Source organism: Sorex araneus, chromosome 1, assembly GCF_027595985.1.
Source record: "Sorex araneus isolate mSorAra2 chromosome 1, mSorAra2.pri, whole genome shotgun sequence".
NCBI classification, from domain to species: Eukaryota; Metazoa; Chordata; class Mammalia; order Eulipotyphla; family Soricidae; genus Sorex; species Sorex araneus.
The window spans coordinates 393067689-393090853 of record NC_073302.1 but is presented as its reverse complement, the minus strand read 5'-3'; the positions used below and the strand labels follow the sequence as shown (position 1 = coordinate 393090853).

General features: G+C 38.8%; 1 protein-coding gene across 6 annotated transcripts in view; it reads right to left on the bottom strand.

Moving 5' to 3' along the window:
• Window positions 1-23165, bottom strand: part of LOC101550735 (phosphatidylcholine translocator ABCB4) — a 68449-nt gene that overhangs the window by 10903 nt on the left and 34381 nt on the right. For all 6 annotated transcript variants that reach the window (XM_055134890.1, XM_055134898.1, XM_055134908.1 and 3 more), the window contains 9 exons: window positions 21439-21600; window positions 18798-18974; window positions 14728-14874; window positions 13359-13463; window positions 10656-10733; window positions 8833-8916; window positions 7674-7877; window positions 5237-5337; window positions 2102-2242 (listed from right to left, as the gene is read on the bottom strand). In XM_055134890.1, coding sequence (XP_054990865.1) covers window positions 2102-2242; window positions 5237-5337; window positions 7674-7877; window positions 8833-8916; window positions 10656-10733; window positions 13359-13463; window positions 14728-14874; window positions 18798-18974; window positions 21439-21600 — 1199 coding nt within the window. The remainder of the gene's footprint in view (window positions 1-2101; window positions 2243-5236; window positions 5338-7673; window positions 7878-8832; window positions 8917-10655; window positions 10734-13358; window positions 13464-14727; window positions 14875-18797; window positions 18975-21438; window positions 21601-23165) is intronic.

Here is a 23165-nt window from a genome sequence, read left to right as displayed (position 1 = left end):
GGCACTCAGGTTTTTTCCAGATTCTGGCTATTGTAAACAGTGCTGCGATGAACATATAAGTGCAGATGTCATTTTGACTATACTTTTTTGCTTCTCTGGGATATATTCCCAGCAGTGGTATTGCTGGGTCAAATGGGAGTTCAACCTCTAGTTTTTTGAGAATCGTCCATATTGTTTTCCAAAAGGGCTGAACTAGTCGGCATTCCCACCAGCAGTGTAGAAGGGTCCCTTTCTCCCCACATCCTCTCCAACAGTGGTTGCTTTTGTTCTTTTGGATGTGTGCTAGTCTCTGTGGTGTGAGGTGGTATCTCATGGTTGTTTTGATCTGCATCTCCCTGATAATTAGTGATGTAGAGCACTTTTTCATGTGCCTTTTGGCCATTCGTATCTCTTCCTTGGGAAAGTTTCTGTTCATTTCTTTGCCCCAGTTTTTGATGGGGTTGGATGTTTTCTTCTTGTAGAGTTCAACCAGTGCTTTATATACCATTGATATCAACCCCTTATCTGATGGGTATTGTGTAAATATCAGACCACAAACCATAAGGTACATTGAAGACAAGGTCGGCAAACCCTCCATGATATTGAAGATAAAGGTATCTTCAAAGATGACACGGAACTAAGCAATCTAGTAAAAACAGAGATCAACAAATGGGACTACATTAAACTAAAAAGCTTCTGCACCGCAAAAGATACAGTGACCAGAATACAAAGACTATCTACAGAATGAAAAAGGATATTTACACAATACCCATCAGAATTATGAACTTTTTAACATGTGAGGAAACTGGCACACTGGTACCAAAGAATGACGTTACCTACTGCACCTTTTTTTTTTTACAGACCAAACATAACAATCATCATACTACCCCGAAAAAAACTGCCCTAAAGCAAGGTCAATTTTCTAATCATATGGTCTTTATAAAAGGATTTAGCTAAAACACCTTTTGGGAAAGCCTAAAGATTCTGAGACACATGCCTCCAAAACACTATCCCTGACCCAGAGCTCCCCCAGAAAAAGAGGGGAGAATATCCCGTCTTAAGAAATTTTAAAGAATCTCCAGATTTTTATCTCTCAAACTTCTAAACCTAAAATATAAAAAATGTGTTCAGACAAATGATCAAAGACAATAGAAGCTGAGGTCTTATTTATAGAACTGGCTTTACCAAGCTAGGGGGCTGGGAGGGGAGCCCAAGACAATGATGGAGAGAAGTGGACACTCTGGTGGAGATGCAGGGTTGGAACATTGTGCAATGGAAACTCTTCCATTAACAGTACTGCAAAATCAAAGTGCTTCAAAAGTGTTTAATGTACTTAAGTATTAACTTCATGGAAGAAGAAAGGTGAATGGATATAGCTGCCCCTTAATTTTTCTGAAGGGTTGTTTTATCAGACACTAAAAAAAATTAATCAGTAAACACAAAAGAACAGCTCTGACCAGTTTCACTTTGCTTTGACCTGGTCCATAAAAGGTTGTTAACTCCTACTTGAAGATCTCCGCATCTGAGCAGATGTCTAGTGACCTTAAAAAGTGAGACTTCCTTTGGGCAAGACTAGACCATGACCTAATTGGACGTGTTCAGCATATTTTGAAAAGAGGAGTGCATCAATTAGAAAGACCATTGGCCAGTCCTGGAGACAGGAAACAAAGAAACTAGGAGGCAAATGCTGGCAGGGTCATCCCAGGCCTGGTTGTTGGGCAAGAGTGAGCCTTTGCCAGTGCTTCCAATCAAGCATTCCCGTCATTGTCAAGGCCATCTTTGGATTAGAGATAAACAGTAAGATTTAACTCTATTTTCAGTGCATGGTAATGAGCCACTTTCTAATTATCATTTATTTCTGCCTACATCACACAATGAAAAAACTGGCTGTCCTAATTGGAGCTTCTATGTATCAAAAAAATTCTACTTTATGAACATGGCTAATTTTAGTTTCATCCAGATTAAACTATACTTGGACCATTGACAAGATTAGATTTCAGTGATAAATCCAATTATGACACCATTTTTGAACAAATAAGATTTATTTGTCTACTCCAAAATTTTAATAGACATATTCAAACCTTATGAAAAGACTAATCTTAATATGTATAAAGCTACTTACAGAATAACATCTCTGAAGCGCATATGTCCATTCACAATGAGATAGGCACCAAATCGAAAACAACCAGCATATGAAAAATACATAAATGCTTGTGAAATACTAAAAGTAATTCCATAGATGTGTGCCTTCCGCACAGAATTCCTGCAAAGCAAGTTCATACATTCTTAAGCATTTCTTCAGTCTCTCTTAGCATTACAGGTCAGAATGAAGCACAGCTTCTAAATTAGGCCAATCCAAGTTTAAATTTTGCCTCCACTTGTTTAAGTGATTAAGTCTCTAGCATTAATTTTCTAATTTGTACAGGGGAGATACTTGTATGAGGTAGAACTGGTTTCAAAATTAAATAAATGTAAATGTGAAATATAGAACCTACCTCATAGAGGTAGTATAAAAGACAGCTACTACTATTAAATGTTACTACTACTACATGTATGAGTCATTAGTGACTTGACGTTTAATCTCTATCATGAAACATGGTTGTTGTAGCTAAAGAGAGAATGAATCTGACCATAAAGATGACCATGAAGATGTCATTTCAACAATTATCTCATGGCAACTAAGTAGCTTTTTATGCAACTGGGCCATAGGACTGAATTCTTACATTTTTTTTTAAAAGATAGTAAGATTGGGTCTTCATGAACTGTAAGATATGGAGGATTTTTCAACTATTTATTCACCTGTGCAGACAAAAAAACTATCTGGGTGATAGTACAAGATAAGTCTTCTTTTAGGGTCATGCAAACCTTTTATTTTATTTATTTATTCTTTTTTTGCTTTTTTTAGGTCATACCCGGTGATGCACAGGGGTTACTCCTGGCTCTGCACTCAGGAATTACCCCTGGCGGTGCTCAGGGGACCATATGGGATGCTGGGATTCGAACCCAGGTTGGCCAAGTGCAAGGCAAAAGCCCTACCCGATGTGCTATCACTCCAGCCCCCATACAAACCTTTTATCAGCATAACCAAAGAAAAGAGTTGCTTTGTGAAGATATTGCATTCAGTTTCTAGATGAAAGTCATGCAACCTCCACTGAAAACAGTATCAATGACCTGTTTCACTAATACACTGGGACAATTTTAAAAATAGCTCCCAGAGGATCTATTGTCTATTGTCTTCGATTTCTTTCTGCTTTTATAAATAAATAAATATGTTTGAGCAATAGTGAAATTGAGCATAACTTAAATGATATATTTGTTAATTGGAATGGTGGTTTTCAGCCACCTATATACAGCTTTTATGACCATAAAGCTCAATTTAAGAGCTAAAGAGACAATTAAGAACAATTGCCCAGGAGCTAGAGCTATAGTACAGCAGGTAGGGCATTTGCCTTGCACGTGGCTGACCCAGGTTCAATCCCCAGTATCCCATATGGTCCCCTAAACACCGCCAGGAGTAATTTCTTAGTGCAGAGCCAGGAGTAACCCCTGAGAACTCCCGGTGTGACCCAAAAAGAAAAAAATTGTCCATACGTACCCTTTTTTGCAATATAATTTATCTTGTCTCCTAGTGCTAGTCTCATATAAAAGTTCATTTTTCAGATTTAGAAATATAGGATTGTAGATTTTATACACAATCTGTCAAAAGTGCTCCCCCCAAGCTAAATCCTATCACCTCAATACAATTTATTTGTACTATTTCTAATTCAACGTTATACTATTCTTTAATAGGCTTCTTAATCTTCCTAAATAAAAATATTTCATTGACTCTCAGATTATAATTAAGGTGTTTGGCAAGAAGGAAAATTCAACTGGTTTCCATGGCTTATGTGCTGTAATTATTACTGAATAATTTACAATGCTATTGATTCTTTAAATGAATAAGTTTAAAGTTAGCTTCATTGCTCTATTCTCTAATTCTCATGAGTTTCAAATTAATCATGAGATCCTAGTAATGCCACATACATGATTATATGTGAAATACTAAACTGATAATAAAAATGCTGCTCTTTGCTTTTTAAAAGATTTTTAAAATTTAGATAATACACATGTCTAAGGTAAATGGTTGTTCTTTGGTATTATATTGAGTATGCAGAACTAAGGAGATAAAATAAATCAAGAATTTTAACAATTTAAATTTAAGTGAACTGTTATTCTACTCTAGCGATTCTAAACCTTTCAACTGCTGCAGCTGGCACTAGTTTAGAGATAGGTGGCTGAAAACCACCATTCCAATTTACAAACATATCATTTAAGTTATGCTAAGTTTCACTATTGCTCAAATATATTTATTTATAAAAGCAGACCTTGTTGAGAAAGAAATAGCAGACAATAAATAATAGATCCTTTGAGAGCTATTTTTTTTTTTTACTTTTTGGGTCACACCCAGCGATGCTCAGGGGTTACTCCTGGCTTTGCACTCAGGAATTACTCCTGGCGGTGCTTGGGGGACCATATGGGATGCCGGGGATCGAACCCGGGTCGGCCACATGCAAGGCAAACGCCCTACCCACTGTGCTATCGCTCGGCCCCCGAGAGCTATTTTTTAATTGTTCCGGTATACTAGTGAAACAGGTCCTTGATACTGTTTTCAGAGGAGGTTGCATAACTTTAATCCAGAAACTGAATGCAGTATATTCACAAAACAACTCTTATCTTTGGTTATGCTGATTGATAAAAGGTTTGCATGACTCCTAAAAGAAAGCTTATCCTGGGGCTGTAGTGATAGCACAGCGGGTAGGGCGTCTGCCTTGCACTCAGCCAACCCGGGTTTGAATCCCAGCATCCCATATGGTCCCCCGAGTACCGCCAGGAGTAATTCCTGAGTGCATGAGCCAGGAGTGACCCCTGTGCATCACCAGGTGTGACCCAAAAAGCAAAAAAAAAAAAAAAAAAGAAAGCTTATGCTGTACTATCACCCAGATAGTTTTTTTGCCTGCACAGGTGAATAAATATTTGAAAAATCCTCCATATCTTTCTTACAGTTCATGAAGACCCAATCTTACTATCTTTAAAAAAATGTAAGAATTCAGTCCTATGGCCCAATTGCATAAAAAGCTACTTAGTTTCCATGAGATAATTATTGAAATGACATCTTTATGGTCATATTGTTTAGAGGAACAATTTTTAAAAAATACTATCAGTGACCATAATTCAACCTTTAAAATGTATTGGTTCTTTAAAAAATGTAGCTTATTACCTGTAAGCACCGTACAATTTTTCGACATACATTGATTCAAATTTTCTTTCCTGAGTTAAGGACACAACTGTCCTAATATTTTCTATTGCCTCTGTTGCAATCTGTAACATAGAACAAATCATCATTAGAAATGGGGGCTATAATGATGGAGAGATAGCACAGGGGTTAGAGTTCATGCCTTTCATATACCTGAACCCTGTATGATTCTCAGCACCAAGCAACAGGAAGTACTTCCCTGGTGGCACCTGAGCACTACCCCAAGGTGCCTCTGTTGGTGCCTGGCACTTCAGGGCCTGAGCAGCACTGCATCTTTGGGACCAAGATAACTAAGAAACACTGGGAGTGGTCCCTGGGTCCCCCTGAGCACCCATGGGATCTTCCCAAACAATCCTAAAAATTATACTAATTTTTATTTCCTTAAAGTTAGGAAATTATTTTTTCAAATAATTTTGAGGCATCATTTTATTCAGGATAAGCCATATGACAAAACTGTAAATTTGAAGAGCACCTAGGTTACCTAGTATGACTACAGATGCCACAGAGAAATGAACCAGCTTTGGGCAAAAGTGACCACACCAGAAACCTTATCTAGCCCCAGTCCAGCCACCAGAAAGGTCACTTGTCTGACCTAAGTCTCATTCTTGTGTGGCTTTGCTTTCAATTCACCTCAAACTTGAAAGAAGACAGCACAGCACTAAGGTGCTTGCTTTGCAAGAGGCTTACTGGGGTTTGATCCCCAGCATCCCAGAGTCCCTGGAGTGATGCCTGAGAATAGAGTTAGGTGGTTCCCACCCCCGCCCCCACCACCACCAAAAAGAAAAAGGAAAATAAGAACCAGAGAAGTTGAGCATCTTCTCTAGTATCAGATTTTTTTTTTAGGTAACAGGCTTAAGAAATATTTATTGTCATTCTACCTACTCAATTTTTCCTCCTGTAATGTGCAAAGAAGCAGGTTTCTGAACTTTAAATGAAGTAAAAACTAATTAAAAAAAAAAACAAAACTAGTGATGGCAATGAAAAAGATGCCCTAAAAGAGTATTCTTCAGTCCTTTTACACCTGCGGGCTGGCATTAGTTCACAGACCAGCCATTGAAAACTACTCTCCTCAAGTTCTCAAGCAGTTGGCAGGAGGGTCCAGAACTGTGGACCCTCCAACTTTTCTCATATGTGGGGACTGTGCACTGGTCTATTGCGCTCTGCCTCCAGCAGAGACCCTGGGTGGGCAGGAAGACAGTGTTCTGATGGAAACCCCACAGATGCTAACTCAGCTCTGAACTGCAGTCAAAATGGCTAAAGAGAAAAGAAAGGATTTCATTGGACAGCATTGGCTTAATGGAAACATGATTGGCTGGAATTCTATCTAACTTCACCCTTTCCAGCCGAAGCATGGTACTCAACCCTGAAATGTTCTCTTCTCTGTGAGGTGAAGACACAATCTGACTCACCTCATTTAACCACAGTGAAAACCAACTGTGGTAACATTAGTGAAAGGGCTGAAGTGTGGTGCTAAAGAAATGATATCATAATTTATATTCATTTTCTGCTTCACCTGCCAATATTACAACACAGCACCTACCATTATATACTTTTTAAAAATACTGGCTGTGATCCACTTTAAACACATTTTTATAAGATGCTTGTATGTAGAAACTTAAGCTCATAAAGAAACCTTATCTCAACAACCCAGACTTGTATGACAGCCATCCCTATAACTTGTTTGATTTTCAAGTTCCTTACTTATATAAGCAGGGCTACACTAGGACCTGACTCTGGACTATTGTGAGGGCATAAAAAAATGCTGCAGATAAATACTTTGCACAATACATGGCATATACTAAGCCTTAATAAACGTTCGTCCAATTGTCATTCTGATAGAACCACATATCACAGCAGTACTGCCCTCTGGTGGCTTCCTGTCCTACAGAATTCACAGCCCAGAATTGTCTCAAGTATGAGCAAATAAACTGCTTTTGCTTTTGAGCTCTTCGTTTCTGTTCTCTTTTTTTTTTTTAACACAGTGCCTCTGACATGTACCACTGGTGTACCACTGGTGAATCACATGTACCACTGAGACTGGCTTAGTGAACACAAATCTCAGTGCCAGTGTCAATACGTTATGGGCTCCTTAGCTGTAAACAGGTGACATTTATCCTAACAACGCCTCCCAAATATTATGAGTAAACTGAATTTTGGAAATTCAGAAATTCTTTATAAAAATTCCACGTTAAGAGTTTTGTATAAATTTTACATTTAATCATTCCATTTTCAAGTTGTAGACATGAATAAAACTAATAGTAATTAGTAAACTGATTCATACCTAGTATTTATTTTTAGTTGTATTGAGCACATTTAGTTATTGAAATATGCATTTGCAATAGGTAGTAAAAAAAATATCTAAAGGCAATATTTATAGTAGTGGACGTCTTATTTGACCTACCTTCCCAGCAGTTTCCAATTCTTTTTTATCTCTTTTAGCATTTCCAGCCAACATTTTCATTTCAACAATGCCTGATATAGCAATAATTGGAACAACCGATAATAGCAAAAGGGTTAACTGCCAACCATAGATAAATGATATGATGATGCCAGTTCCAAGGTTGGCTGTATTCTGTGCAATTAAAGCCAACCTGGTCCCAGTGGCCTGGAAAAGAAAAAGAAGAGAACAACTGTATCTAAAGTTGCGCCATCAGGCTTCCTGGTCAGAATGATGAGAGCATCTTGTGGCTGCACTGACATCGGCTCCCTTTTCATTACAATAAACCCAGGACATCTGCACTTAATTCCGAGCCTCTGCAGCCCTTTGTTTGTGTCTTCTAATTGTCCTTTCTCTCTTGTCCACATAAATTCAGCACTGCAGAACCGAGAAATTGGCAGCTCTGCTTTGGAGTGGGGCTGTGGAAAGTTGGCACTTTTCAATGAAGGGGACTTTTAAAGAAGAAACTAACCTCCAGGTGTTCTTTGCTACTTTAAAGAATTTTTGATTTGGACATGTAAGAGAGAAACTTACACACTGCAAGACACCATCTGTTACTAAGTGCCTGTGTCCTGAGACGCCATCCACTATAAAGCACAGGGAAGGGTTCCAGTGTGTGGACTCAGGAAGAGGCCTGGTGTAGTGGACACTGAAGAGTACTTTCTGCCTCCTCCATTGTGGGAATCAATAAACTTTTAAGTACTCAGTTCTTCTAAGAGCTGACGTTTCCTGGACACAGCTGTGAGTTCGGGGTTACTAATGTGACCCAAATTTAACTACACTAGGTTGAAGGAAAAGAGCAAGTGAGTACAGGCATGCTTGCTCTTCCACTGGCTGAGAAAGGAATTTGTGGCAGCTACAGTTAGCCTGCAAATGAGCCTGTGGATGAAGTCAGTCTTGAAGAAGAAAGGTCATTCAGTCAGATGAAACCTGGATCCCTTGATGATATTTTAGAGCCAGTGGATCAATTAACTCAATTGACCAATTAACGTTTAACCTTCCCCTCACTGTTTACACAATTCTGTTATTACCTGATGATAGCAGTTTAAGGACTATAACTGTGTTACATATGTGTCCCAAACCACAGTTTACAAAAGGTATAAGCAAAGAGCAGTCTACATACGCCTTGAACTTGGGAGGCATCTGTTGCAAGTCTTGTAGAAAGTGCACCAGTGCTGTTTTTATGATCATCAAACCAGCTCATGTCCTGTGGCACAAAATATACTGTAAAATTAGTTTAAAATGAAAATAAAATCAGGTGACTCCTCCCAACCCCTCAAGGCACAGGAGAGAACCACACTTAAAGTTTAATATTGGAACTGAGAAAAGAGCCCCCCAACCTTCCCTGAACCTGCATCTGGACGCTGGTGCTCCACAAAAAAAAAAGGGGAGAGGACGAGTGGGCTGATAAGCTGCAGCAGTGACGGTGGCTCCGTTCCATCGCCTAACCCCCGCCGCTCACACTGCAGACGCCTCCTCAGACCAACCAACCACACCGCCCATGAAGGGTGCTGGCACTGTGCCCACCTCAACTCACTCTTGTGATTCCCAGGTGCAAGAACATCAGTCCTGGGTTCTCACCATGCTTTTGGTTTGTTTCCTCATCAAGGGCCAACAAGATGTATTTTGCATGATTCTGCTTATAAGATACTGCTCATCCATAGCATCTATACTTTCATGTAACGTAATTTCCTCACACAGCAATAATGTAAATGATGCTGACACGTGGTTTAAAAACTTGTTCAAAATATAGTACTTTTGGGGGGAGTGGCATTTGTGACAGCAACGTAAGCAGTTTCTGCCAATCAGAAGAACAGTCTGACCCTCTCTATAAAAACAGAATTTATGTCTGTATATATTTCCCCTCCCGACTTAATTGTGAACTTTATTAGGGGGCAGATAATGCATTTAGAGACAGGTCTCAGCACAGTGTCTTCTACACAGTGACTGAAATTTGAGTGAAGGGCTAGAATGATAGTACAGGTTGCAGGTAAGGCATGTGCCTTGCATGCTGCTAACCAGGGTTCAATCCCTGACACCACATACGGTCCCATGAGCCTGCCAGGAGTGATCCCAAGTGAAGAGCCACGAGTAAGAGTCCTAAGCCCTGCTGGGTGTGGCCCCAAACTCAAACCAATCAATAAATAAAGCAAAACTTGAGTGAGCTACAATTTTTTTTGTAGTGAAAAACAAACCAAAAACTGAAGCACAAATAAGAAAGTCTACTTTTCACCACTGGGGAGAACCTATAGTCAGGACAAATACTACTTGTTTTAAGGAATCCTGGTGTTGCAAATGACTCAGCCTGGATCTGCATAGAATCCAGGGAAGGCTACGGGTCTTTGAAATTAAATATCCAAATGGAACAGAGATCATTGCAAAATAATCCTAATAGTAACTAACACGAGCCTACTCCTTGTAAAAACTCTGGGAAGTTGTTGGCTGTTGAAAGACCAGAAAATCTGCAGGGCTCGGACCAGTTCTTGCAAGAATACCTTGGGGCAGAAAACAAATCAAAGCCACAGAGGTACAGAAAGAGGCTTAAAATGTTAGAAATTGCATCATTTCCTTCAAGCGACTTCATATCTCTTCATTCTCAGGAATGGAAAACTAATTATCAAATGCTTCCTTGTCAGCAGGGCTGTTTTTTGGGGGGAAACTCCAACAATAATAGTGAATTTTGTGTTGAAATACGGAATGTAATCAAGATAAAGAGAAAATGAAGTGAAATTTATCAGCTACGAAGGTGGGGGTGGGGGGGCGGCTGGGGTGGGAGGTATACTGGGGTTTTTGGTGGTGGAATATGTGCACTGGTGAAGGGGCGGGTGTTTGAGCATTGTATAACTGAGACATAAGCCTGGAAACTTTGTAACTTTCCACATGGTGATTTAATAAAATAAATAATTTTTTTTAAAAATGGAAGAAATCTCCAGGGTACCTGCTTACCTGTCTTAACATTGCTTTAAAGGCCATTGACCGAAGCCTGGTGGTGAGGATCTCTCCAGCCTTCCCAAACGTGAAGCCCTGATTGAGAGAAAAAGCTGTTATCACTCTGCACCTTTTCTAGTATTCTGACACAGGTGGGCATATTCACAGTGATTTTTTTCTTCCATATAAATTCAATAATTCAATGAACACAAGTCTAAACCCAAATGCTAATTTAAAGTGCCCAGTTTAGGGGCTGGAGCGAGCACAGCAGGTAGGGCATTTGCTTTGCATGCGGCCGACCCGGGTTCGAATCCCAGCATCCCATATGGTCCCCTGAGCACCGCCAGGAGTAATTCCTGAGTGAAGAGCCTGGAGTAACCCCTGTGCATCACCGGGTGTGACCCAAAAAGCAAAAAAATAAAAATAAATAAATAAATTTAAAAAATAAATCGCCCAGTTTAAAATTCATGCTATTATTAAATCATTACCATGTGCTAAAATTCATAAAACAAAAATCATTTAACATGTCCAGTTCTGGCTTCTGAGTCCTTTTACTTTAAAAAATTTTAAAGTAAAATGCATTTACTTTTCAAAATTTTCACGGACAGCATTTCAGTGAAAGACAGTATAACTAGAACTTCTCGTTCCCAATACTTTAAGCTAAATGTTTAGAAATGAAAGCTACAAAACTCCATGCAGAAATACATTCTGGCTCCTGTTGTGCAGTGATTGTCAAAGGTTTTTATTCTGTCTCCCCTGCACCTTGTTTCCTTCCTCTGCTACTCTACCCGGCCCCTGTCCTATAGGTTGCCCCTTAGTCTCATCGCAAAGCCCCCTATTTTCATATGGCCCCAGTTGAGAAATACTGATATAGCGGGAAGGAGGATGTCTACAGCATCTAGGTCTTTTAAATAGTTCAATTCTTAAACTATTCTTTCAATAGTTTAAACTATTCTTTTTAAGTAGTTCAATTCTTCCTCCCCCAAGTCTTTATATGAGCTGGCTATAATGGGGTGGTGGCAATCCTTGGTGTCCACAGCTGGCAATGCTCAGGGCCCAGTGATGTTCAGGTGTCACATGGTGCCAGGGATGTGATGGACTATTCGAGCCCTTCCCCAGATTTTCCAGGTCTCCTTCCCAGACAACTTCTATCCTTTTCATCATACTACATCCAAACTGAAGGGAAGCTGGAGTAGGTGGGATGCAGGGTTGGTATGAAGAGTACAGTGTGATGAGAACCCCCTGGGAGTATAGACCAACCCTGAAGGATGGCTGAGCATTCCCAGTGAGAGTCCACCTCAGGTGTTCAAGAAAAAAATTGCATTGTTTTTTCCAGCCTTGCTGTAAGATTGCTCCCAGCTTATATGAGCACCACGGTATTATCTGTCAGCCCACAATTCATGCAGCCTTCCGAACACATAAACGGCTTCCATATAAATTCAACAATTCAATTAACACAAGTCTAGACCCAAATGCTAATTTAAAGTGCCCAGTTTAAAATTCACGTTACTACAAAATCATTACCATGTGGTAAAATTCATAAGACAAAAAACATTCAGCATGTCCAGTTCTAGCTTTTAAGTCCTTTTACTTTAAATTTAAAAAAATTTTTTTTTAAAAAATTACTATAACTCCACACCCTAGTATGTGATAGCTTGGGACCAGGTAGAATCATTCAGTTGCTTTGAGCAAGGCAATGATTTATAGATGAAAAGTTTGGCTTTCTTTTACCATTAAGTCCAACATTGTGAAACATGATTAGGAAAATGTACATGGATTAATGACTTAATGGATTATATCTTGAGGAACCTATGTGATCTTTGTTGAACTAGAGACAATTTTTTTTGGAAAAATTTGGACCAGAGAGATATTACGGGGGTTAAGAAGCTTGCCTGGCACACAGCCAACCCTGATTCTTTCCCTACTGCTACACTTTTAGGGAACCCTTTAGTACAAAGTCAGCAAATAAGCCTTGATCAATACCATCCAAGCCAAAAAATAAAGTTTAGGTAGAAAAGTAAGGTCAGAACAAGAATTACTTGTTCATTTTGGCCAGGTCTATTATCCTAGGTGAACACAATTATGTTCTTTAAAATAGCTCATCAGTTGACCTCTCAGTGTCCGTGTTGAAAGCCATAATGTCCAAAAGTAAAGGGAAAGTATGGGGAATACTGTCTGCCATAGAGGCAGGGGGAGGGAGGGAAAGGGGGGGTATACCCAGTATATTAGTGGTGGGGAATGTGCACTGGTGGAGGGATGGGTGTTTGATCATTGTGAGATTGTAACCCAAACATGAAAACTTGTAACTATCTCACAGTGATTCAATAAAATTTAAAACATTTTGAAAAAATAGTTCATCAGTTAAGTAGGAAAAGATCAGAGAAGTCACCTGATTCTCTATAATGAGTAGTCACAAAAAACAAAAATGCATTTGCACTGATTTATTTTCAATTTTACAACTAGAAGTTTAATCCAACTGATTCGATGTTCTACAAAGCTAAATATCTTTTTCCCCACCTTGGTATTAAATGTTTTCTGAGGTGAGTCTTTAATTTAGCACACAGAACAGTCATAATTCCTCCTACTAAAAACTTGTGACAACTGTGCTCGCATCTCATTTCAGCCCACAGTTTGGGACTGGATGGAGAGTTCCATTCAGTTTTGACCAAGTCCTGTCAATGAATACAGAACCACTAAGAAAGGCACACTGTAAGTACATACCTGAAGGAAGAAAGTAAAAAAAGAAATAATCCCCAGACCTAAAAAAAGCAAGGAAAACATGTTGCACTTCTGTTGCTTCACTTCATCATCCCCTGGTCCAAAAATCTACAAAAGAACATTAAAAATATTCCATTGGATTACATGCTCATTGTTTAGTCTCCCTATAAAGAATGGTTTAAAAATGCCATTTTGAAAATGAGTCTTTTAATAATTGTTTTTGTCATTAAGGAAAAAATAGACAATCATGTAAACGGTACAATTTTTGTCATCCTAAATGTAAAGTTCAAAAGTGTTAAAGACATCATGCTGTTGTGCAACCTTCACCACTACCCATTTTCAGAAGTTTCTCATCATCCCAAACTGACATTCTGGGTCCTTTAAACCCGCGTTCTTCAACCTTTTACATCTGCAGACTGCTACCTGTCCTGCGTACAAGTCCACAGACCAGCAGTTAGAACCAGTAGTTTTCAACCATTCTATATCCATGGACTAACTAGCATGGTCCCTGGACAAGGGATGAAGATCACTGATTTAAATAGCAACTAATTATGCCCCAGCCACATCCTGAGAACCTCTGCTCTGCTTTTGCCCCTCTAAATATGTGGTTATTAAAATGGGTTGCAACCCTGCATATGGACTGTGGTCAAACATTTTAATGTTTGCTCCTTTTCCTCTGCCCGCATGGCAGAGCCTGGCAAGCTACCTATGGCGTATTCAATATGCCAAAAAAAACAGTAACAAGTCTGAAAATGGAGACGTTACTGGTGCCCGCTCGAGCAAATCAATGAGCAACAGGATGACAGTGACAGTGATACAGTGATGCTGTTCTCAGTGCAGGGTTCCACCCTTCAGTGACAGTCCTACACCCATCACTCTGCATGACTTCTGCCAAGAGGTCTCCAATTTGTCTATGATCTCATCCTGCTTTAATCACTTGGAATATTATTTCATTTGTATGTTGTAGGTATTTTTCAGTAGAATGGGGGACAATGGTGAAGGGAAGGTCACACTAGTGGTGGGATTGGTGTTGGAACACTTAATTCCTCAAACTGTATTTTGAACAACTTGGTAAATCACAGTATCATAATTTAAATTTTAATTTTAAAAATGTGTGTGTCATTGCATGATGCTAGTGTCACCAAAAGAAAGCCTTTCAGTGATTACACACTTTATCATTTCATTGATATCATACCTCAGAAGGATTCAGAAGATCACTTTAGGTTTTGGCTGGCAGCTCTCCTTAAATGTAAATAGTAAGACTTTGACCTATCATTACCTGAGGTACATGCTGACTCCAGAACAGAACTAATGATGAGGGTGGGTGAGCACTGATTTAATTCAAGCTGCTAAGTGGACTTTTCAAGCTTACCGCTATCATCTCTGAGAATAAGACTGAAAATGCAGGCTGAAGTGCCCCATTGGCAATGGCACATACTGTTCCCACCACAAAGTAGGGCCACTCGGTTTTATTCAGTTTCAGGACCTTCAGAAAGGACACTGGTGGCACATTTTCATCCTAGAATATATGAATAGCAGAAAAGAATATATGAACATCAGGAATAGTTGGTGATAATAATGACTTCCAGAGTTCTTAGAAAAACCATGGCAGAAAGAACTTGAAAAATGTGCGAAGAGAGCTACCCACTGTTGCAAATACTGTAACAGAATTGTCTTGCATTGTAAAATTTTGGTGCTACATTATGACATAATATAATTATAATATAAATGCAGATTACATTATATATTTATAATATAAATGTGTCATTAAAATATGTGCAGCACTGCCTACAGGCCCTGCTCAAAAGCTGATTATCAATGGTTCTCCAGCTGCCATCTCCAGGCCCTGCAAAGCCTGACTCTAATCTCACCTCTGCAGAGTGACCAGTAGCAGGATCTGACCACAAAATGCATTAGAATTGAAGTCCCAGCTATGGACTCATAGCTCTGTACTAATGTGACATGTGTAGTAAGACCACAGAAGCTGAACTTCAGTCTTCTGACACATGACGACATGGTACTGACTCTCGGGGATGGATCCAACTTAAAAAAGATAATACCTAAGAATAGCCGACAAATGTCCTTACCAATGTAAGATACTTTGATTAGCCAGGCAACCCGGGCCTGGTCTCCTTACCGAAATCCTACCTAGTGCTACCTTTTCTGTCACTTGCTCATCACCTAGAAAACCAAATTAATCCATCCCCATCTTATCCTTTCTCACTATGTGTGTAGTGCTGAAAACATAACCCAAGGCCTCACCCATGCAACGCAAGAGGAAGAGATCACTGAGCTACATCCCTGGCCATCACTCCCCATTCTCCTATTCTCCCATTCTCCTATTCTCTCTCTCTCTCTCTGTCTCTCCCCTCCCCTCCCCTCCCCTCCTCTCCCCTCCCCTCCCCTCCCCTCCCCTCCCCTCCCCTCCCCTCCCCTCTCCTCCCCTCCCCTCCCCTCCCCTCCCCTCCCCTCCCCTCCTCTCCCCTCCCCTCCCTTTCCCTCTCCTCCTCTCCTCTTCTCTCTCTCTGTGGGGGGTGTTTGGGCCATACCTAGTAGTGCTGCTCAGGGCTTAATTCTGGCTCTTAAGAATTTTTCCTCGAAGGATATGGGGACCAATTGTGGTGCTGGAGACTGAACTCAAGTTGGCGCGTGCAAGGCAAGCACTCTACCTATCTCTCTGGTTCCATTACCTTCCCTTTTAAAACCACTATTCCTAGCAGACTTCCTGTACTCGAAAAGTAGCTTGTGTTGTTATTGTTTTTCCATTTGTACAAAGAAAAAAAATTTATATCTGAATTTTAGTTTTTATGTGAGGTTTTTTTATAATTAACTTTTGAGCATTTTTTGATAGCAACTGTTTTTAAAGATCTTAAAACTAGCCCAATTCCTATGACATACAGATTTTCAGAAAATGCTAAGCTAAATATCTGGTACAACATGAAGAACTTAGGTCATATAAAGAAGAAACTCTGACTTGAAAACTAGTTTAACATTAAACAAAATATAAAAGATGCCAATAGAATCCCAGACTTATAAAACAGATCATGTTTGTGTCTCTGTGAAACAGAAATCACAGAAGATTCTACTTAGTCATTTCTTTCAAACCACCTCTTCCCCTAATACTTTCATTTTTTTTCTTTAGTTCTGGTCTCCAATCTGTATAAGCCTTTTCCTTGATCTGCTCTTAAATACACATGGCAACAAATCTTCCCAGGTTCCTCTGATTAGACTTAATTTCATCTTCTCTTTGGGCTCATTGTCAATCCTTTTCAGATGGTCCTTACAACAATCTTTGTAAAAGTGACATTTTCTGCCTCCTACTATTTTCTGTTAGTTTCTCTAAGAGAAGTGCTCAGTTCCAATACCAGACCCTAATGATTTAGCAGCATCCCTCCACTCTCAGAGTAAGTGAGGAATAGTAGATACGATGATAGATGAAAGGAAGAAACAATGCATCTATTTATGTACTATACTCTACAAGAGTACAGTTATTCTTTACATTAATAAACCAAGTTTAATACCTCTAAGAAATTTCTTGTAATTTCTTCAGTAAACACATTGTGAACAAAGAAAAACAGATGTTATGAATTTTCAGTAGTTTTAGTTTCTTCTGGCCAACAGAGTAAAAATAAGCAGCCTTTATCAACAAGTAACATTAAAATGTATTATAAAATCACAGAAATAGGAAAATATCTTTTTTGTGGAAGGTGCTTAATTTTAATAATATTCATATTCTCAGGTAAGAAATATTAAAGAAAGAAGAACTTTCCAATTTCTGGGCCTTCACCACTATTTCTTAGTAAGAGTAGTCCACTCTAATTAAGAGAGACAGTCCATGCAGCAGAATTATATGGTTTTCCATGCTCCCCTGTAATTTAGTATAATCGTGTGATTAAACTATGATCAAAGTCAAATTGTAGGATTCTGGACCATCTCTTTGTTTCTTCTACTATTTGGAATATAGCTGTGAAGAGTAGAACTTCATCAACCATTTTAACTCCACATGCCAGAAGAGAAAGAACAGATATGAAAGAGCCTGAATCCATGGTAATTGGGGAGGCACCTTGCAAAACAGCTATGCATATACAAAGGCCTCTTAGGTTTACTCTGTATCTCAAGGATAAGTGGAATATCACATTTAATATTAAATATCTAAGCAGAGAACTTACAATTTTGTTCTATTTTAATCAATAGAAATATATCTAAATTAAACTAAATTTAAATTCATTCTCTTTATTGTTTGAACCCAATTATTGCCAAATAAATAAATATATTTAAAACAAGGTTTCCCTTTCTCAAGAAAAGTATGGTTCATTATAGAAACCACTGTATCTGCAAAATCACTATAAAACTCAGACTATCAACAGCAAATACATATTAAAAATTAAGCCCAGCATGCATCTACTATCTTGAGCTTCCAAACGATCCTTGGAGCGATCTTCCTGGCCCTTATCTCTACTATCTTTAGGTGTTAGTCTCCTATTATGTTACTTTATATTCCACATATGAGTGCAGTCATTCTATGTCTGTCCCTCTTGTCCTAACTCATTTCACTTAGCATGATACTCTCCATGTCTATCCATTTGTATGAAAATTTCCTGATTTCATCCTTTCTAACAGCTGCATAGTATTCCATTGTGTAGATATACCAAAGTTTCTTTAACCAGTCATCTGTTCTTGGGCTGAAAGTAGACTATGGACCAAACATGATGGACACTTAATACCTGCATTGCAAAGCATAACACCGAGAAGGAGAGAGAGAGTAAGAGGGAGTGTGCCTGCCAAGAGATGGGGAGGAAAGGGGTGTGGCAGGAGGGATACTGGAAACATTGGTGATGCAGAACGGGCACAGGTGGAGGGATAGGTACTTGAACATTGTATGACCAAAACACAGTCATGCAAGTTTGTAAGTCTGTAACTGTATCTCACTGTGATTCATTAAAATAAAAAAAAAAAATGAAGCCCAGTGCTAGAGAGTCAGTATAGGGAATAAAGAGCTTGCCTTGCATATGACCAATGCTGATGGTATCATGTATGGTCCCCTAAGCACTACCAAGAATGATCCTTGAGCAAAGAGCCAGAATAAGCCCTGAAGACCACTGGGTGTGGCCCCCAAACAAAAACACTGTAGCACTAAAAAACTAAAAAACACTATTCAAATCGTTGAACAACAGCACTGTCATCCTGTTGTTCAACGATTTGCTCGAGTGGGCACCAGTAACGTCTTCATTGTGAGACTTGTTGTTACTGTTTTGGGTATATCAAATATGATACAGGTAGCTTGCCAAGCTCTGCCATACGGGCGGGATACTCTTGGTAGCTTTCCGGGCTCTCTAAGAGGGACAAAGGAATCAAACCCAGGTCGGCCATGCGCAAGGCAAACGCCCTACACACTGTGCTAGACAAAAACAAAGAAACAAAAGTAAGTCAAATGCTACTTACAAGTTCATTGGTTTCCATATCAATATCATTCTGATGCTTTCGTGAATTTCTAAGGCTTTTATGAGTAGAAGTCCTAAATAGTTTAGGTTTCCAGCCATTTGGGGCCAAACCTGTGGCAGCCTTTTCCTCACTTACTTCAACTTCAAAGTCTTCTGACTGGATTTGGCTTCCTGAAGTCTGACAGAGAACACATACATTAAAAATGTGTGAGTGTGTGTGTGTGTGTGTGTATGTGTGTGTGTGTGTGCATTCAGATGTATGTGACATTCAAGTTTAAACCTGTAAAGCCATTTTGAATATTTCATACATATCTTGAAATTCCATTACAGTTCCTTCAAGGTTAGCTAAAAACTATAAAGAAGCAAATCAAAACTGAGAAGTAAAAGTGTTTTAAAGTGATGTAGAAATTAAGTTTAATTTGAATACAAAACTTGGAAAATAAAAGCATTTTTTAAATTAAAGGACAGTTTTATTATTATTCTTATTACCTAGCAGGTATGCAGGATTTTCTCAATATGTGAGCATTCAGGGAAAGAAAATCCTGACCACAAAGGGGAGAAGAATAATAAGAACCTGACCAAAGACTCATTTTTATTTGGAATTGGGGAGGTTGGGCACTACCAGGGGCTGCTCAGGGGCTATTACTGGCTCTCTGATCAGAGGTCACTCCTAGCAGTGCTGGGATCAAACCAGGGTTCCCACATGTAAGGGAAGCACATTAACCTCTGTACTACATTCCAGGCCTTTCAAGGTTACCCACAAGGAAAACTGGCGCTTATCCATGGAAGACAATCACACCCTTTCCCTCAATTGACTGAGGGAAATTCTTTTTCCATCTTCCTTCTTCTTTGAGTCATGCTTACATTCATACTACCCCCAGGCAATTTAGCCTGGAGGTTTATATTCATCACCAATTTCGGGGTCAGTTCTTTCTTAAAGAGGAAAGACAAGGTAAGTTAAGGATCCCAGTGAAAGAACAGCTAAGTCAACCTTGGAGGAGGTCTAACTTTTTCTGGATTCCCTGGTTGCATTGTCCATGCTCAAGTACCTATCTTAATTTTTTGTCTAGTACTTCAGTGCTTGTAGTACTTTCCTGTTCTTGCCCCACCTTTAAGATCCTATTGCCAAACCCATTTACTATAGCTTTTCCCTTATTGCCTGTTTATCTCACCCAGTCGTGAACTGACACAATACTGTCTGTGTGATGATGACAGTGTCGTGAGCCACACTGCAATGTTCTGTTTGGTGGCCTTCCTTAATTGTCACATATCTGTCTAGGCATATGACAAGGAGCTTCTGCTGGCTAGGCAACGTGGAAACAACTGGCAAAGACTCAGTATAATGATTGTCTCCTGCTGGAGAACATTCTCTGGCAAACTGAAGTGAAAACTATAAAAATTTCCACTATTTCATTTGATATTTTTCACTCTGAGAAATTTATGTATGTATATCAGTAAGTATTATGCATCTCTTATGTGTCAGATAATCTTTTTCAAATACAGGTTTATTGAGATCATTCACATACCTAAAATTCACCCTTTCAAAGAGTACACCAGCAGTTTTTACTATGTCCAGGTATTTGTCTAACTTTATAGCAAACCTATATGGTAAATTTACTATTTCAATTGTGAAAAGGCTCAAAGGAGTTAAGTAAAAAGAAAAACTTTTTACTTTTTTTATCCACTTGTGTTCTCAAGTGACAATATTCAGAATAGAGAAATAATGGAAATAAGTTAAGTATCTGACTTTAGGAAAATTCCCAAACAATATATTTCATATTATTATAATAGGGTAAGTGCTGGTTAAAATGATAGTTTTGATGTATGTGTAAAAAGTATAATTTACATTATTATGATTCCAGTTATCTCAATAAAAATTGTAATTTTTAAATAATAGTTTGGGGATGATAAACATCAGAAATGTTAAAAATATGTATACACATACTGCAGTTATAATTGCAGTTATATTTAAGCAAATATATATGCTATTATAAACACGGAGTTATGTCTATAGAATAAAAATTTTAAGTATGTAGTATATAATGTTGATCAAATTAACACAATAAAGACATCTCATTTAAGACAAACCAAGAAATTGTAACCTGTTGTTTGTATTGTAGATTACAGAAAGATAGCATATTTACATCATAGAATAAAGTAATTATAACTTGAATTAGGAATGAAAATTTTATAGAGGAAAACTAAAAACCAAACTACTAACTTTTCGAGCCAATAAGTTTGCTTCTGATTTCATTAGGCTCACTTGAAAAGCACTGTAAAATCATTTAGGACTTCCCCAACTACTTAAATCCCAAGCATAACCCTCTGATTCCTACACTCTGATCATCACTAATCTTCTGGTGGAAAGGCTGTATTAATTTTTGAACCCATTTCCTAAACAATTAAGTATTTCTGTCCATTAGAATTTTTTAAAAATATATTTGGTCTTTTCTTTTCTCCCTCAACTTTTCTTCTCTCAGAATTCTTTTACTCATTCTGAATTAAAGTTTCAGATGTACAGATTTTAGCAGCTTCCTAAAGTTTCTCAGATTTTCAGTATGGCATTAGTTATGTGATATTTACGTTTGAAAAATACTGTATTTAAGAGAAAGCAGCTGAAAAACTCCTTGATAGACAGATACCTGCATGTTAACAAGCTTGAAGTAAACCCCCTCCTTCTTCATCAGCTCACTGTGGCTTCCCTGCTCCACAATGACTCCATCCTCAAACCCAGCTATGACATCTGCATTGCGGATTGTGGACAGTCGGTGTGCTATGACAATGGTGGTCCGGCCTTCTCTGGCCTAAAGGGGAAGAAAATACACATGAGGTACAGCAGGGAGACATGCACCGTCAATCCATATGCACAACTGAGCCCCTACATGGCTGTGTTTGATGCATGCAGCTTGCCTACCAGTGTGATTGATGGCATAAAGATATCATTCCTCGGGGCTGGAGTGATAGCACAGTGGATAGGTCATTTGCCTTGCACACGGCTGACCCAGGTTCCATTCCCAGCATCCCATATGGTCCCCCAAGCACCGCCCAGGAGTAATTTCTGAGTGCATGAACCAGAAGTAACCCCTGTGCATAGCCTGGTGTGAAACCAAAAAGAAAAAAAAAGACATTTCTCGAGGAAAGGTAAAAGTAAGACTTGAGTACCGGGACAGTCCCCTTCCCTTTCTGTACGAGGATGAATAGCTCTGGAAGCCTATGATACTGGCAGTATTTATGTATATATTACAAGAAAAAGTTTGATGCCTCTTATGTGTTTTCATTCTTGTCCAGTGAACCCTAGTTCTGAATTATATGGGATGCTAGAAACCTTAGTGAAAACATATTGGAGTGGTTACTGCCAAACACAGCAGTCCCCAGAGAACTGTGTATGGATGAATTTGAAGCAATTAATTTTATCAGTAATTCTGATGGATCTCATGCAGGCAGTTTAGGTGAAAATGCAGCTCCTGATTAAGACTATTTAAATTACAACTCCAAGAATGAGATAGGGCCAGTAACCTTAATTTTAAATTAATGTTACAGGTGATTTTTTTTGCATGCTAAAATCTATGAAGCATTCCTCTTACCTAGTTAAAAGAAGATTAGTGAATTTATAAATGGACATTAAACCCTGGGAAATATTCATCAATTTTTTCGTGTTACAGTATCAATAACAGTTACTCTTTTGATACTCACTAGCCCAATTAAGCTAACTCCTGAAGAGCACTGACCATGCAAGTGGAAGCAAACATAAACAAATGGGACTACATCAAACTAAGAAGCTTCTGCACTTCAAAAGAAACAGTGACCAAAATATAGAAGGAGCCCACAGAATGGGCAAGAGTATTTACCCAATACACATCTGATAAGGGATTAATATCTAGGATATACAAGACACTAGTAGAATTGTATTAAAAAAAAAAAAAACCTCCAACCCCATCAAAAAATGGGGAGAAGAAATGAAGTTTCCTCAAAAAAGAAATACAAATGGCCAAAAGGCACATGAAAAAATGCTCCACATCCCTAGTCATCAGGGAGATGCAAATCAAAACAACAATGAGATATCATCTCACACCACAGAGACTGGCACACTTTCAAAAGAACAAAAGCAACCAGTGCTGGCGTGGATGTGGGGGAAAAGGGACGCTCTTTCACTGTTGGTGGGAATGCCGACTGGTCCAGCCTTTCTGGAAAACAATATGGACAGTCCTTCAAAAACTAGAAATTGAGCTTCGATATGACCCCGCAATACCACTTCTGGGAATTTATCCCGAGGATGGATGCAAAAAAGCACAGTAGAAATGAGATCTGTACCTATATGCTCATTGCAGCACTGTTTACAATAGCCAAAATATGGAAACAATTCAAGTGC